Source organism: Phocoena phocoena, chromosome 4, assembly GCF_963924675.1.
Source record: "Phocoena phocoena chromosome 4, mPhoPho1.1, whole genome shotgun sequence".
In the NCBI taxonomy this organism is placed as follows: domain Eukaryota; kingdom Metazoa; phylum Chordata; class Mammalia; order Artiodactyla; family Phocoenidae; genus Phocoena; species Phocoena phocoena.
In genome coordinates, this window is record NC_089222.1 from 68,749,890 (window position 1) to 68,763,064 (window position 13,175).

The 13,175-nt window shown below is 37.2% G+C and overlaps 1 protein-coding gene across 2 annotated transcripts in view; it reads left to right on the top strand.

Annotated features, from left to right (window-relative positions):
- The window catches only part of IL1RAP (interleukin 1 receptor accessory protein), a 134,745-nt gene extending 123,349 nt beyond the window's left edge, over positions 1-11,396 (top strand). Inside the window, exons 11-13 of one of the 2 annotated variants that reach the window (XM_065875963.1) lie at positions 360-938; positions 1,221-1,304; positions 10,345-11,396. In XM_065875963.1, the coding sequence (XP_065732035.1) occupies positions 360-938; positions 1,221-1,222 (581 nt within the window). In that variant the 3' untranslated portion in view covers positions 1,223-1,304; positions 10,345-11,396. Of the gene's footprint in view, positions 1-359; positions 1,079-1,220; positions 1,305-10,344 lie in introns of those variants that run through there. The other variant, XM_065875962.1, reaches the window with a different exon arrangement.
- Positions 11,397-13,175: the final 1,779 nt, after the last annotated feature.

Sequence of the window (13,175 nt, forward strand, 5' to 3'; positions counted from 1 at the left end):
AAAGAAGAAAATACAATGAGATCACAAGAATTATGAAATATTTCAGATATTTTAAAATGTCAGATCCAAGACCACTGGACAAAAGTGGAAAGAATTTCAAAACAAGAAATTATGTACCAACGGAGCTGAAATCAGCTGCTTTTAGAGGTGGTTAATTCCTCATCCTTAAAGGTAGCAGATACTTTGCAACCATTGATAACAGTAGTGTAGATGAGATTCCTTACCTGGGTAGATTATTTAACACTTAGATCTTATATTCTCAAGTGTTCATGGCCTGTCCTTTGCAGGATTGTCAACAATGAACTGAAACCTATATAAGTTTTCACTAGGCATTGTCCTATCTTTCCATTTTCCTATAGATACAGTGGAAGCAGTTTTTGACTTCATTCAAAGGAGCCGGAGGATGATTGTTGTCCTGAGCCCAGATTATGTGACAGAAAAGAGCATCAGCATGCTGGAGTTCAAACTGGGTGTCATGTGTCAGAACTCCATTGCCACCAAGCTCATTGTGGTTGAGTATCGTCCCCTTGAGCATCCACACCCAAGCATCCTGCAGCTGAAAGAGTCTGTGTCTTTTGTGAGCTGGAAGGGAGAAAAGTCTAAACATTCTGGTTCTAAATTCTGGAAGGCCTTGCGATTGGCTCTTCCTCTGAGAAGTCTGAGTGCCAGCTCTGGCTGGAATGAGAGCTGCTCTTCGCAGTCTGACATCAGTCTGGACCACGTTCAAAGGAGGAGAAGTCGTTTGAAAGAGCCCCCAGGACTCCAGAGCTCAGGCAGGGCTGCAGATGCCTCTCCAGCCCCAGACACGATGTCCAAGCACAGAGGGAAGCCCTCTGCAGCCTGTCGCTGCTGTGTCACCTACTGTGAAGGAGAGAGTCAGCTTAGGAGCAAAAGCCGGGCAGAGATTCATACCCAGCCCCAGTGGGAGACACACCTCTGTAAGCCTGTTCCCCAAGAGTCAGAAACTCAATGGATACAAAATGGCACCAGATTGGAACCCCCTGCTCCCCAGATCTCAGCCCTTGCTCTTCACCATTTCACGGATTTATCCAACAACAATGACTTTTATATCCTATAATTACTGTGTGGTGGTGGGTGGCTGCTATTTCTACCAGCCCATTTTGTTTCATGAACCTATGGGAATAATTGATATTTTTATCATCTAATGGACTATCAGATTGTGCCCCCTTTATTGATTTTTAAAAACTATTTATTTCTAGGAGACAAAAGATCCGAAGGACCCGAATCCAGACTTATTGCCTCTAACGGCCTCAGAAGAGCACACTCTTCTTGGGCCCTAGAAGGTCAGTATGTGCAAGTTGCCTAAAATCTGATCCTCTCTCTTGCCCAATGGTTTTCAATGGAGCAAAGAATTTTATTGGGTTTCCTCTGAGTTTGTTGACCAACCTCGTTATAAGTCAGTCATATAAGTCATATAAGTGTCATAAGGGCTATGACACTTACAGGGTATGTGTATCTTGAGGGAGCATTATGGAAAGAAATTGGTTTTGATGGAAGCTGTAGGACTAAGCTCAACAGAAAACCTACAGCACATTTTCCCAGGAAGAACCAAATACTCCCACACAGGGATACATGGTGTCCTCTGTCTCACTGTAAACTAGTGTTCTCTAAACTGCCTAAAGTTGTTAGCATCAATAAAGTTATATTTTTATGTGATTTCATTTGTACTAACAAATTTTTACCTCTCTCTCTCCCTTTTACCCTTTATGGCTTTTAAATTCATATCTGAAGAGAATTCCCTTTAAGGAAATTGCAATTTGGTTTGGGTACTAGGAAAACTGAGATGTCTCTTTAGTTTCTTTCTAATGTGTATAAAAGTGATCCGAGAAAGACCAAAAGAGAGTAAGAAAATGTCACAAAGGAAAAGGAGGTTTATACAAAAATATCATTATATTTTTAGAAATGACACCTGAAAAATTCAGTACCATTAAGGGTTTACAGTAGACTTTGGTACACCAATCCCTTCTTCTCATTCAGAATTCTGAGAATAGTCAATTCAAGTGCCCACAAGGATCAAAAGTAAGAGAAAAGGGGGCCAGATATAAGTATAATACAATGCTCTCCATCTAGTACCCATGTGTATAGGGACATAGGTATAGATCAGTATTTCTTTAAACATTTTAACACAATCATAAAAGGCACATGGCATTTGATTTCCAAGTCAGGGAGATAATAGAGATGATTAAGCCTGGAGGTAATTGAAGAGTATATATTTCTTTAAAAGGGAGCATCCTCTACTCAGCTCCACTTGATTGCTGTCACTGATTTAGCCCCACTATTGGAAGATTGTCCAGTTTTTCAAAAGAATCTAAAAATCCAGATTTTTATGTAATCTGTCAATTATGGAATGACCTTTACTTAAAAAAAAAGAAAAGAAAAGAAAAGAAAAAAGTAAAGAACCAACCAAAACACATGAACATACATTTACCCAGAGAGCCACTAGTTTGTAATTTCAAAACGAAGGTATTCACCCAGAAAACATATGTCAAATGAAGATCCAAATAACCCTGATGATTCTGAGACTGGAGAACACAGACTGGCCCTAAGGAAATAATGGAAGACATTTATTTCCTCCCCAAATTGAAGACATCTGGACACTCAGAATAGGGCTGATCTGATCCAACACTCCATTAAGGAGAAAAAGCTGGAAAATAGCGTGCCTTCCATCTACTCTGTAAAGGGCCTCTGCCTGGCGGGTTTACTGTAAAAAAATTAGAAGCCCAATCTGCTGCTCCTGACCAGGAGCAGAGTAAAAGGAGCCAAAGGTCATACCAGACATGAGCGCTCACCTTCAGTATATGAGCCCTGGCTGCTAGTGAGCTATGGCCCAATGGATGTCATCCATTCTCAGTTATTAATAGTGAATGAGAGGTGGAGAAAGAAGCCAGAGTTTTCATCCCACTACTCCTCTTGGAGAGAAATACAGAATTCTATAATGAAAACAGAAACAATTAGATCCTTCTCCTGCTGAAATAAGATGAGGAAGTAGGGCCCTCCAGAGTAATGGGATTCAACATGGAACTTGTAATTAGGAAATGACAGGCCTGAATATCTACCTGAATATCCAGCAGAAAATGATTGAGCACAACCCGTGTTCTACACTGCATTCCTTCTTGAAGGGATTAATCCATTCTTGATTTATGTTCAAGAATCTTCACTTGGAAGACAGAAAGTAGTTTCTCTCTAAATCTGGTAAATAGTGGGTAATGTAAGTTGCTCCAAATCCCAAAAAGGGATAGAATGCGGTTACCTATAATCAGTCTTATCCCTTATTAGCACAGTATCTCAAACCATAAAATATCTTTGGGGAAATTAAGACATTACTTTTATGATTTATAAATTATTTTCTAAGTGGGGAAAATAAGTGAAAGGACTAGTGGCAGAGGCATGGAAAATTACACCTGAGCTCTTATTACGAATGAATAGCTGGATAATCACGGTGTTCTCAAAAGCTAAATGTTGGTCAGTATCAATTTCCATTGACAATATAAGTACAGTGTAAGCAATATAAAGTCATAATTTTTGGCGTTAGCTATACAAGGGTCAGAAAGATGATAGACCATACTTGTACTGTATGGAGAAAAGCGATGAGGTTATGTCATTATTCCCTGACCCAACATGCTACAATTGAATGCAGTATTCAGTACCATATATTTCAGTGGGTGAATAAGAAGAATGAAATTTCCTCTTGGGTCATGCATATTCATAACTGAATTAATATGATTATAAGTTAAATGGACATCATTTACATAGGAAAATTGCCTATTTAGGAGTAAGTTTCAAGTCAAGTAGAGATGAATGTGAGTCCTGCTTCTCTCCTAACTGTCTGTGTGACTATGGGCTCTCTGGGCCTCCATCTCCTGCTAGCTAAAATGGAGATAATATTATTAACCTCATTGGACTTTGCAAGCATTAAATGATATAATGCATGTAAGTTCATAGCACAGTGTCTGGCACACTGTAAGTGCTCAATATTTGTTGACAAATTTTATACACATAGTGAAATCACTCTTGTGGTTGCATAAATTTCCATTTGCATAATTATTTATGGCTTACAAATCAATTTTATTACATCATATTTTTTAGCACAAAAGCAGTTCAGAGCAGGAACATATTATCCAGGTTAAGTGACTTTCCTAATGACCCTCAGCCAATTAGTGATAGGGTTGGGCCTCTAATCTAAGCTTCGGACACCTGATCCAGTGTCAACTGTAGAACTACTCTTGTAAGATTCAATTGGAAGTACATCTATTACAAAGCCACCTAACTGGAACTATTTAATTTGAACCATTATACATTCAAATCAAAAAGGCAGTTAATGTAAACCCACACACAGTTAATTAAATGTCATATCAAGTGTCTGATGTGTCATCTGGCCTTGTCATCTTATGATTTTATATAATTTCATTTAAAAATATTATAACATCTAAGCATTTAAAAAGTAGAATCTTTTTCTTTCTTCTAGACCCTATGATCATATTATAATTTCCCCCCAATAAATAATTTGTATTTTTATTAATGCAAAATAAAAATATGTTCACCATTTATCTTAAAAATCAAATATAATCTTTCAGGAGCTATGATTTACACTGTGGGTTCCAATTACTTACTCTTATAACTAGTAAAAACTCTAGTAATAATATATTCACTTACAGTGTGAAGATTTGAGGTGGTTGGTAAAACTAATGTTCCTGAACTAATGTTCATGAAAAAGTCATGAATAATAAATTGAACTAATTATAAAAATGTGTGCAGAAGGACAAACAATCCCTATGGCACTGGTTTCAAACTTTTTGTGTCTAAAAATTGTTTGGGGGACATCTTAAAAGTGAGGATCTCAGGTGAAGCTCCTAATCCAGAGGGACTGATTTATTAGGTAGTGGACATTGTCCAGGAGTCTGCATTTTAACATTGTACCCTTGATAATTCAGATAAGGTATTCCATGGGTCAAACAAACAACTACCTATGAGAATTCTTTCAAACTAGTCTTACATTTTTATACTATTCAAGCTATAAGAAGAGAGAGCCTTTATTAGAGTCCAGACTAAGCCTTCTCAAAGCGTATTCTTGATGCACCCACATCAGAACCAGTTTGGTTTCACATTAAAAATTCTTGACCCCATGCAATATTAACTAAATGAAGGTCTACAAATCTGCCCCACTCAAGAGAGTGGGGCAGATTTGCACTTGGAATAAACTTCCCAGGTGATTCTGATGTACAAAATGTTTAAGAACCATTAATTTTTATCTTTCTTTAACTACTCTTTTACCCTTGTAGGCTCTGATTTTCTCCAGCTAAGGAGGACTACGAATCATCCTTTTAAGAAGGTGTTTACAGGAAGTACATGAAAATGTAGGACAAGTTTAACCCTTGGAGTTGCCTCAGCATGAGGAGATATTTGAGTAGATGAGCAGTTAATAGAATATATTTTTAATATTTTAAACATCAAACACTGACATTTGGAATCTGATGGGATTGCTGTAGTTTATCATATACATTAATCAGAATCTCATAAGCTATGCTGTGCTAACAAATAACTCCAACATTTCAGTGGCTTCATACACCAAGACATATTTCTTGTATATGCTACATGTCCAGTATAGGGGCTTACTTTTTTGTAGCATTCCCATCTGAAATGCGTAGCTTCCTGCTGTTCTATACTTCAGACTAATTATGACATTTAATACTCTTACTCTTGGCCAGAACTAGCTACAAGTACTGATCTGTTCATAGAGAAGGCTGGAAAATGTAGTTTTCCCATGTGCCTTGGAGAGGAGAATGAAATAGAACTGGGAGAACACATAGCATTGTCTGTGTCTAAGAATGAGATATTGAGATTGCCTAAAGAGTCAAGGGACCTTCAAATTGAGATATGTCACATATTTTGATAATGAAGGAAAGAAGGACTTTGCTACCAACACCCACCTCAGGTTGCCAAAGTGTCAAATCAGACAGTTTTGGAAAAAAGCAGTGTACAGAAAAGTGTAGACCTTGTATTTAAATGTTCCCCAATGAAAAATTTTTGAAGGAATGCATAATACATATAGCTTCTGGTTAAGAGGAAGCATTCTTAAAAATTGGAAAGTTTCTGTATTTGGTTAATTTCCATTCAGTGGCTTTAGTTAGCTCTCTAAGAATGTGATGCTCAAACTATCTGCTGATGAGCCATTTCATTTTTGAATATTCAGGGAGCCTCAGAAGAATTGAAGACATTTAGAACACAGCAGAGCATGTAACATGGTCATTAGAAAGCATCACTTATCCATTTATCTGAAGAGCTAAATAGGGAATTCAAACTGAAAATGTTAAAGCTTAGATGAAGGAAGAGACAAATGCTAGAGTGGGCATTATGAAGTCTGCTGCTATCTGTGCATCTGCTCTATGGTGTGGATTCTCTGTATTAAAATCTGAATTATTGTATGACTCCTTTAATACTGTGAAATAACATTTGATCATGAGGAGAAGCTCTCTTTGGGGTGGTGAAGATCAGTGCTCAAGGAGTTTTTTTTTTTTATTGAAGTATAGTTGATTTCTTATGCTGTGTTAATTTTTGCTGTATAGCAAAGTGATTCAGTTATACATATACGTATATAATTGTTTTTAATATTATTTGGTTATAAGTTATAATGTTGAACAAAGAAGAGGTTTTATGTTCTAGTGTAGTGAGGAGATTGTTGACACACTCCAAATTCTTCAGAGAATAATTTACAAAGTTTTCATTTTGGACAATTCAAAGCACTTAAAAATATTTAAAAAGGAAGAATTCTCTTTGAAATGAGCTCTTGGAAAGAAAGCAGGAAGATTGAAAATAAACTCTGAATTCAGATCATGAGCTATTTTTATCCTGCTCCAGGTGATGCGACCATTAATACTCTATTGCCATATTGAAAAAAACTTAACATACAATCTGATATGCATTTATTTATTTTTCACTTAAGACACAAAGGCATACATAACAACTTATTACTTTTCCATTGTCAAAAACTGTGTCATATGCTTGCAATTAATTTGTAATTTTGTACCATGTTTTGAAACACACCCTGGACAGTGGTTCTTAACCAGAATTAGACATCATCTTTTTAAAAACTGAGGTTACTCCAGACTGCTAAATCTACCAAAATGATTTATATGCATAATCTTGTAAAGGATAAGTGTCTCAAGTTATCCTTATAATATCTGCAAATGTTTCAGTGAAAAATCAATAGTGATATATTACAAATTTGGAGTAAAGAGGTTAAAAAATCCTAATATTCTAGATAATATCTTTTCCTTAAAGTGCAAAACTTAAAACTGATTCCCAAATCCTGAAATTTGAGTCTTTTATTTTCATATCTTATTATGAAATTACATAAAATATGAGAAAAACCAAATACAGATGATAAAATTATAGAAATCACCAATGAAATTACTTAACTGAAGAGCCAAAGAAAGCCAGAAGACATGTAATCAGTCATCTAGAATAGGAGAGTGTTTAAAGTATAACACCTGGCTATAGGCAAAACAATTAGATGACTTTTAAGAAGTACCAGGAGAAAAAAAGGGAGAATAAATGAACCCGCTCAGTTATTCAGAAACCTCAGTAATAAAAAAGAGAAGGGTTATATGTAAAAATACCCAAATATCAGACTTGAAAGCTAAAATGTGGAGTGGATGTCAGGTATGAGGAAATAAAGTTGAATGATCACTTCTGTTATAAGGACTCTTGATACAGTGCAAAAAATATTAGATTGGAGTCAGAAGACCTGAATTGGAGTAACAATTCTTCTATAAACTGTGTGACTTTCAACCAGTTACTTTTGCTCTCAAGTACTCTATTTCCTCATCTATAAAATGGGAATAAAATATAATATCTACCTCATTGTATTGTTGTAAAAGGTAAAATTATATAATAAATGTGAACCTGTAAAGTGTGTAAACTACATGCTTGGTAGTGGGACGATGATGATGATGATGATGATGATATTATTAAAGAAAGCTAGGAGAAAAGAAGAGGTCCAAAAAAACTCCTTAACCTGCTGAATCCTAAGGGTACTTCCCACAGTACATGGTCTAATTGTAATCATTCCTAAAAATTATATATCATACCTAAAAATTAGGGAATAGATAATACAATTTCTTATGACTCTAAACACTGAAGACTACAAAAAAAAATCGTAGTCTCTGAAAAAATAAGAAGTTGAAAAATAACAGTATTTGTTTTGCATTGCCATACAACAAATTACCCCATAGCAGCTTAAAACAACAAATATTGACGGCATCACATTCTCTGTGGGTCAGGAATTTGGGAGAGGCTTAGCTGGGTGGTTCTTGCTCAGAGTTACACATGAAGTTACTGTCAGAGTGTTGGCCAGGGCTGCAGCCATCTGAAGGCTTGACTGGGGATAGAGGATCCACTTCCAAGTGTAGGCACATGAGTATTGGTAGGAAGCCTCAGTCCCTTGCCATATGGACCTCCCTGTAGGGTCATAGGCTTCCTTGAGTATCGTCATGATGCATCAGCTGATTTACCCCAGAGGAAGAGATGAGAGAGAGAGAGAAAGCCTCAGTGTCATCTATAACCCAGTCTCCAAAGTGTTATATCATTACTTCTGCAATAGTCTATTGGTTAGAAATGAGTCCCTAAGTCCACCCCAAACTCAAGAAGAGAGGAATTCAGCTCTTGAAGGGAGGACTATCAAAGAATCTGTGAGCATATTTTAAAGCCAGTACTGTAACATAGAAAGCCCTTTATTTTTCAGTTAAATTGAAGTCCAGAAAAGGAAAGTGACTGGTTCTTGGCCTTCCTAGGGAGGTTAGCCTCCCTAACCTGGTAAGCTAACTAGCTGTAGTGATGCCACAATTCAAATGAGAGCTGTCTTGTTCTGGCTAGGGCATTTCTTCTGTCTGGTGAGAGATTATAGAATGGGGAAGAATTATATCATCTGCAGTCCTGGTATCTCTGTCTCTGTCTCTCTTTCTGTCTCTTGTCTATCTCTCTCTTCTTTCTCTCTTTCTTTTCCTCCCCTCCCCTCTTTCTGTTCTACTCGACAAAGAGACAGGCAGGCTCTGAAAACTGCAGATGGATGAGATAAATGGAGCTGGTTAGCCATATTCTTGGTCCAGGGTTGAGTCCTGAAATAGAACTTTTATTCTGGGCTTGCCTCTAAAGAGATTGGAAGTGACTGTTTATTCCAAAAAGCAGCTGCTGCAGGAGAAAGGATGAGCAGGTAATTGCTCTCTTTGAAGTAACCCAGGTTCTTGTCTTAGCTCTGAAATGAAATGATTATATATTAATAACCAAGTCATTTCTCCCCTGTATCTCAGACTTCTAAGACCCCTACCCCAAATGGATGGAGTTGGACTAGACACTCTGTAGGATGTTATAATTTTATGTTTCTTTGGTTTACTTAGTAATGCATAAATAACCCCCTCCCCTCTCATATACATACACACCAGCATCCAAGGTCTAGTGATAGTTGGAAGAATATTTAAGAGACGCAAGTCTTCTTCTCAATAAGACTTAATAATAATAATAAATAGTAAACAGTACTTCTGTCTGTTTAGACCTAGTTCCTGTAACATGCATTTCTCACATGTAAAGCTAAACAACTTACTTCTGTTCTCCTCCGTTATCTGTTTTATGTCCCTGCTTGGTGCCAGTAGCTTTGAGAAGATACATTGTTTACATGGAGCCTCTTCACAGGTCAACTCTGTTGCCTCCAATTTCTCCAAATCAATTTTAATCTCAAGTTCTAAGGTCACTACTTTGTAAATTAGACTGAAGAAAATGCTACCTTCTGACTTCTTAACAGTTTTATGCCCTTATCTTTTACCCAAACAAAAATCCAAGTGACCTTACTATTGTCATATACGTCCATATATTTCACCATGCCAAAAAAAAAATGGAAACTGCTTTTGAAATTATACAGTGTATAAACATCAACATCTATGGAGTTAGGAGATCTGAGCTCTAATTCAAACTATAATTCTTTTACTGTGAGATGTTGAGCAAATCACTAACTGTGCCATAGTTCCCGCATCAATACAATTCAAGGATCACTATGTGCCTTTCTATCTCTGATATTCTAGGAGTTGATACAATAATAATGAAGGAAGACTTTCCTGTGTGTTTCAAGGTACAATCTATGATTCCTTCCGAGTAATCCAAAGTCAGATGTCTAAGGAATTGATTCTTCATAAGTATATAAAATGCTAGTTGAGTTGCCCAAAGTGAATAAAGATCTCAGAGTTCTCTCCTCCCCATTCATCCTGAGTCATTTGTTCATCAACTCTTGTTCATCTATTTCCCAAAAGTCTTTCAAAGTTTTTCTCTTCTCCCCAGGAATTCTAAGAATATGAGCTGCATACACGCTAGCACTCTATTTTCTGAACATGACATGCACTTTTATGCTCTATTTGCCTTTGCTAATGTTACTTCTGCTTGGAATGTCCACTTTTTTCCTCCTTCATGTTAGAGCTCTGCCAATACCTCAAGTTCAGTTCAAATGTTTTCAGACCTATAAAATTTCCCTGGTAGAGTTGGATACTCCTTCCTCTGTAGTTGTATTGTTCATAAGACTTCTGTTATTGAATTATACATTTCTGCATTTCTCTTTCACCTACTATCCTGTAAGTGTCTCTGGACAGATACTATATACCGTATCTCTAATTTAAGCACTTAGCAAGAAGACGAGAACATAACATTTTTCCACCGATGTTTTGTTAAATAAATAAATTAATTATGACCAGTATCATTGGAAAGAAAGTAATAGAGCCTTGCCTCTTTCTTTCTTCCATCTCCACTCCCATTATAGATGCAGTGTTCTATAAAAGGTACCATTTTAGGATTTTGTTCATCACTGTGTAAAATGAATTTCAATATTGGAATCCTGGGACTCCCAGCAACACATCCAACACCACTAAATTTTACTCTTGGCATTGCTTGGGGACAGATGATCCATGATCAAGTAGGGGTAGAAAGACTCCCAGCTGTACCATGCCTGTCCTGGTTGTCACCTCCAAATAAAGGACTCTCATCCCTGCTCCACACTATTTGCAATTACAGCTGATGCTGGAATCAGCATCACGCTCATTGGCAGATGTTCTATCTGTGATCTTGTTATTAAATAGGCTCAAAATGACAGGACATTAAGCTGTGATAAACACCTTCTACCTACAGTGTACCATAGAGTATTTCTCGTTAATGTATTTAAGAAGAAGAAAATTAAACCTGTTTATTATTTTAAAATTCAGATGATACGGGAAAAATGAATGAAGTACTGTGTTGATTCAGGGTTAATTGGTAATTAAGAGATCAGTTCTTCCAAACACCCTGCATAATATATTGGTTTACTCTAGGGGTCAAGAAACTCTTACAAGACAATATATCTTGCAGCCCTCCTTTCCATGCTCATCACCACTACTGTGGTTCAGGACTCATCACCTCTTGTAATAGCTTTTCTAGTTTCTCTCAATGACTCTACTCTCCCTTCTCTAAACTCTTGTGTATACCACCACCAAATTAGTCTTTCTAGGATACATCTTGGACCATGACACTTCACTAAGTCCCAAAGAGTCCGCACCTCTTTTCCCACAAAATAAAACTTGTTTTGGTTTGCTTTACCCTGCACTTGGGATACTCTGTTCTCTAGCCTGAGCCTGTCTTCAACAACTTACTTCTTTCCTGCTTCTGCAGTCAACACTCCAATCCAACTGAAAGACAATGTTTCTTGAGTACTTTTCCATCAATGTGACTTTGTTCCAATTGTTACTTCCTGGGAAAACCCTTCTACTCATCAGCCACGTCCACTCTCAAAGTGCAGTTCAAATATCATTTTTCTGATACTATTAGCTGAAAATATTTTCTTTCCTATTAAATCTTTCATTGCATTTTTCCTGTTTTTTCATTCGTTCACTCATTCAACAATATTAACTGAGCATCTACTCTGTGCCCAGCACTTTTGTGAACTTTTGTTTTGTGATCAAAACACATCAGTAAACAAAACAGATCAAATTTCTTTCTCTCCTTAGGCTTACATTCTAGTGGAAACAGGGAAAAAGTAAAGTAAGTAAGATACAGAGTATGCTATATAGTGATAAGTTCTAAGGATTTAGATAAAGAAGAGACATGGGATAAGGAGTATTGGGAGGGGACTTTCCATTTTAAATAGTGTTCATAGAAAGTCACAAGGAGTAGGTGGCTTTTTTATTTTTTTTGCGGTACATGGGCCTCTCACTGTTGTGGCCTCTCCCATTGCGGAGCAGCCGGACGCGCAGGCTCAGCGGCCATGGCTCACGGGCCCAGCCGCTCCGCGGCATGTGGGATCTTCCCGGACCGGGGCACGAACCCATATCGCCTGCATCGGCAGGCGGACTCTCAACCACTGCGTCACCAGGGAAGCCCCTCTCCTGACCCATATTAATGGAAGTGTGAGGGATAAGGGTTAGGCTGTTTTCTTCCTGTCCCGTATATAATGATTTGTTTACATGTTTTATAGGGCCCTAATAAGAGTTTCTTGAAAGCATGATTATTGTCGTTTGCATAGTTTCTCCATGCTCCCTAAGGTCTCAGCCATGGTAGACGCTTTATAAGCCATTGTCCAGCGATGATCAAGCCATCCTCGGTTACTACTGAACGTTAACTTTTGTATTTCAACCTAACTTTTCTGTTGTTGTTTTTTTTTAATTTTTATTGGAGTATAGTTGATTTACAATGTTGTGTTACTTTCTGCTGTACAGCAAAGTGAATCAGTATACATATACATATATCCACTCTATTTTAGATTCTTTTCCCATATAGGCCATTACACAGTATTGAGTAGAGTTCCCTGTGGCATACAGTAGATCTTTATTAGTTATCTGCTTTCTAAACAGTAGTGCTTGTGTGTCAAACCCAATCTCCCAGTTTATCCTTCCCCCTCTCCCCCCTGGTAACCATAAGATTATTTTCTACATGTGTGACTCTAATTCTGCTTTGTAAATAAGATCATTCATACCATTATTTAAGATTCCACATATAAGTGATATCATATGATATTTGTCTTTCTCTGTCTGACTTCACTCAGTATGACATCACTAGGTCCACCCATGTTGCTGCAAATGGCATTATTTCATTCTTTTTTGATGGCTGAGCTATATTCCATTGTACATATCAACCTAAATTTGTACAGTATA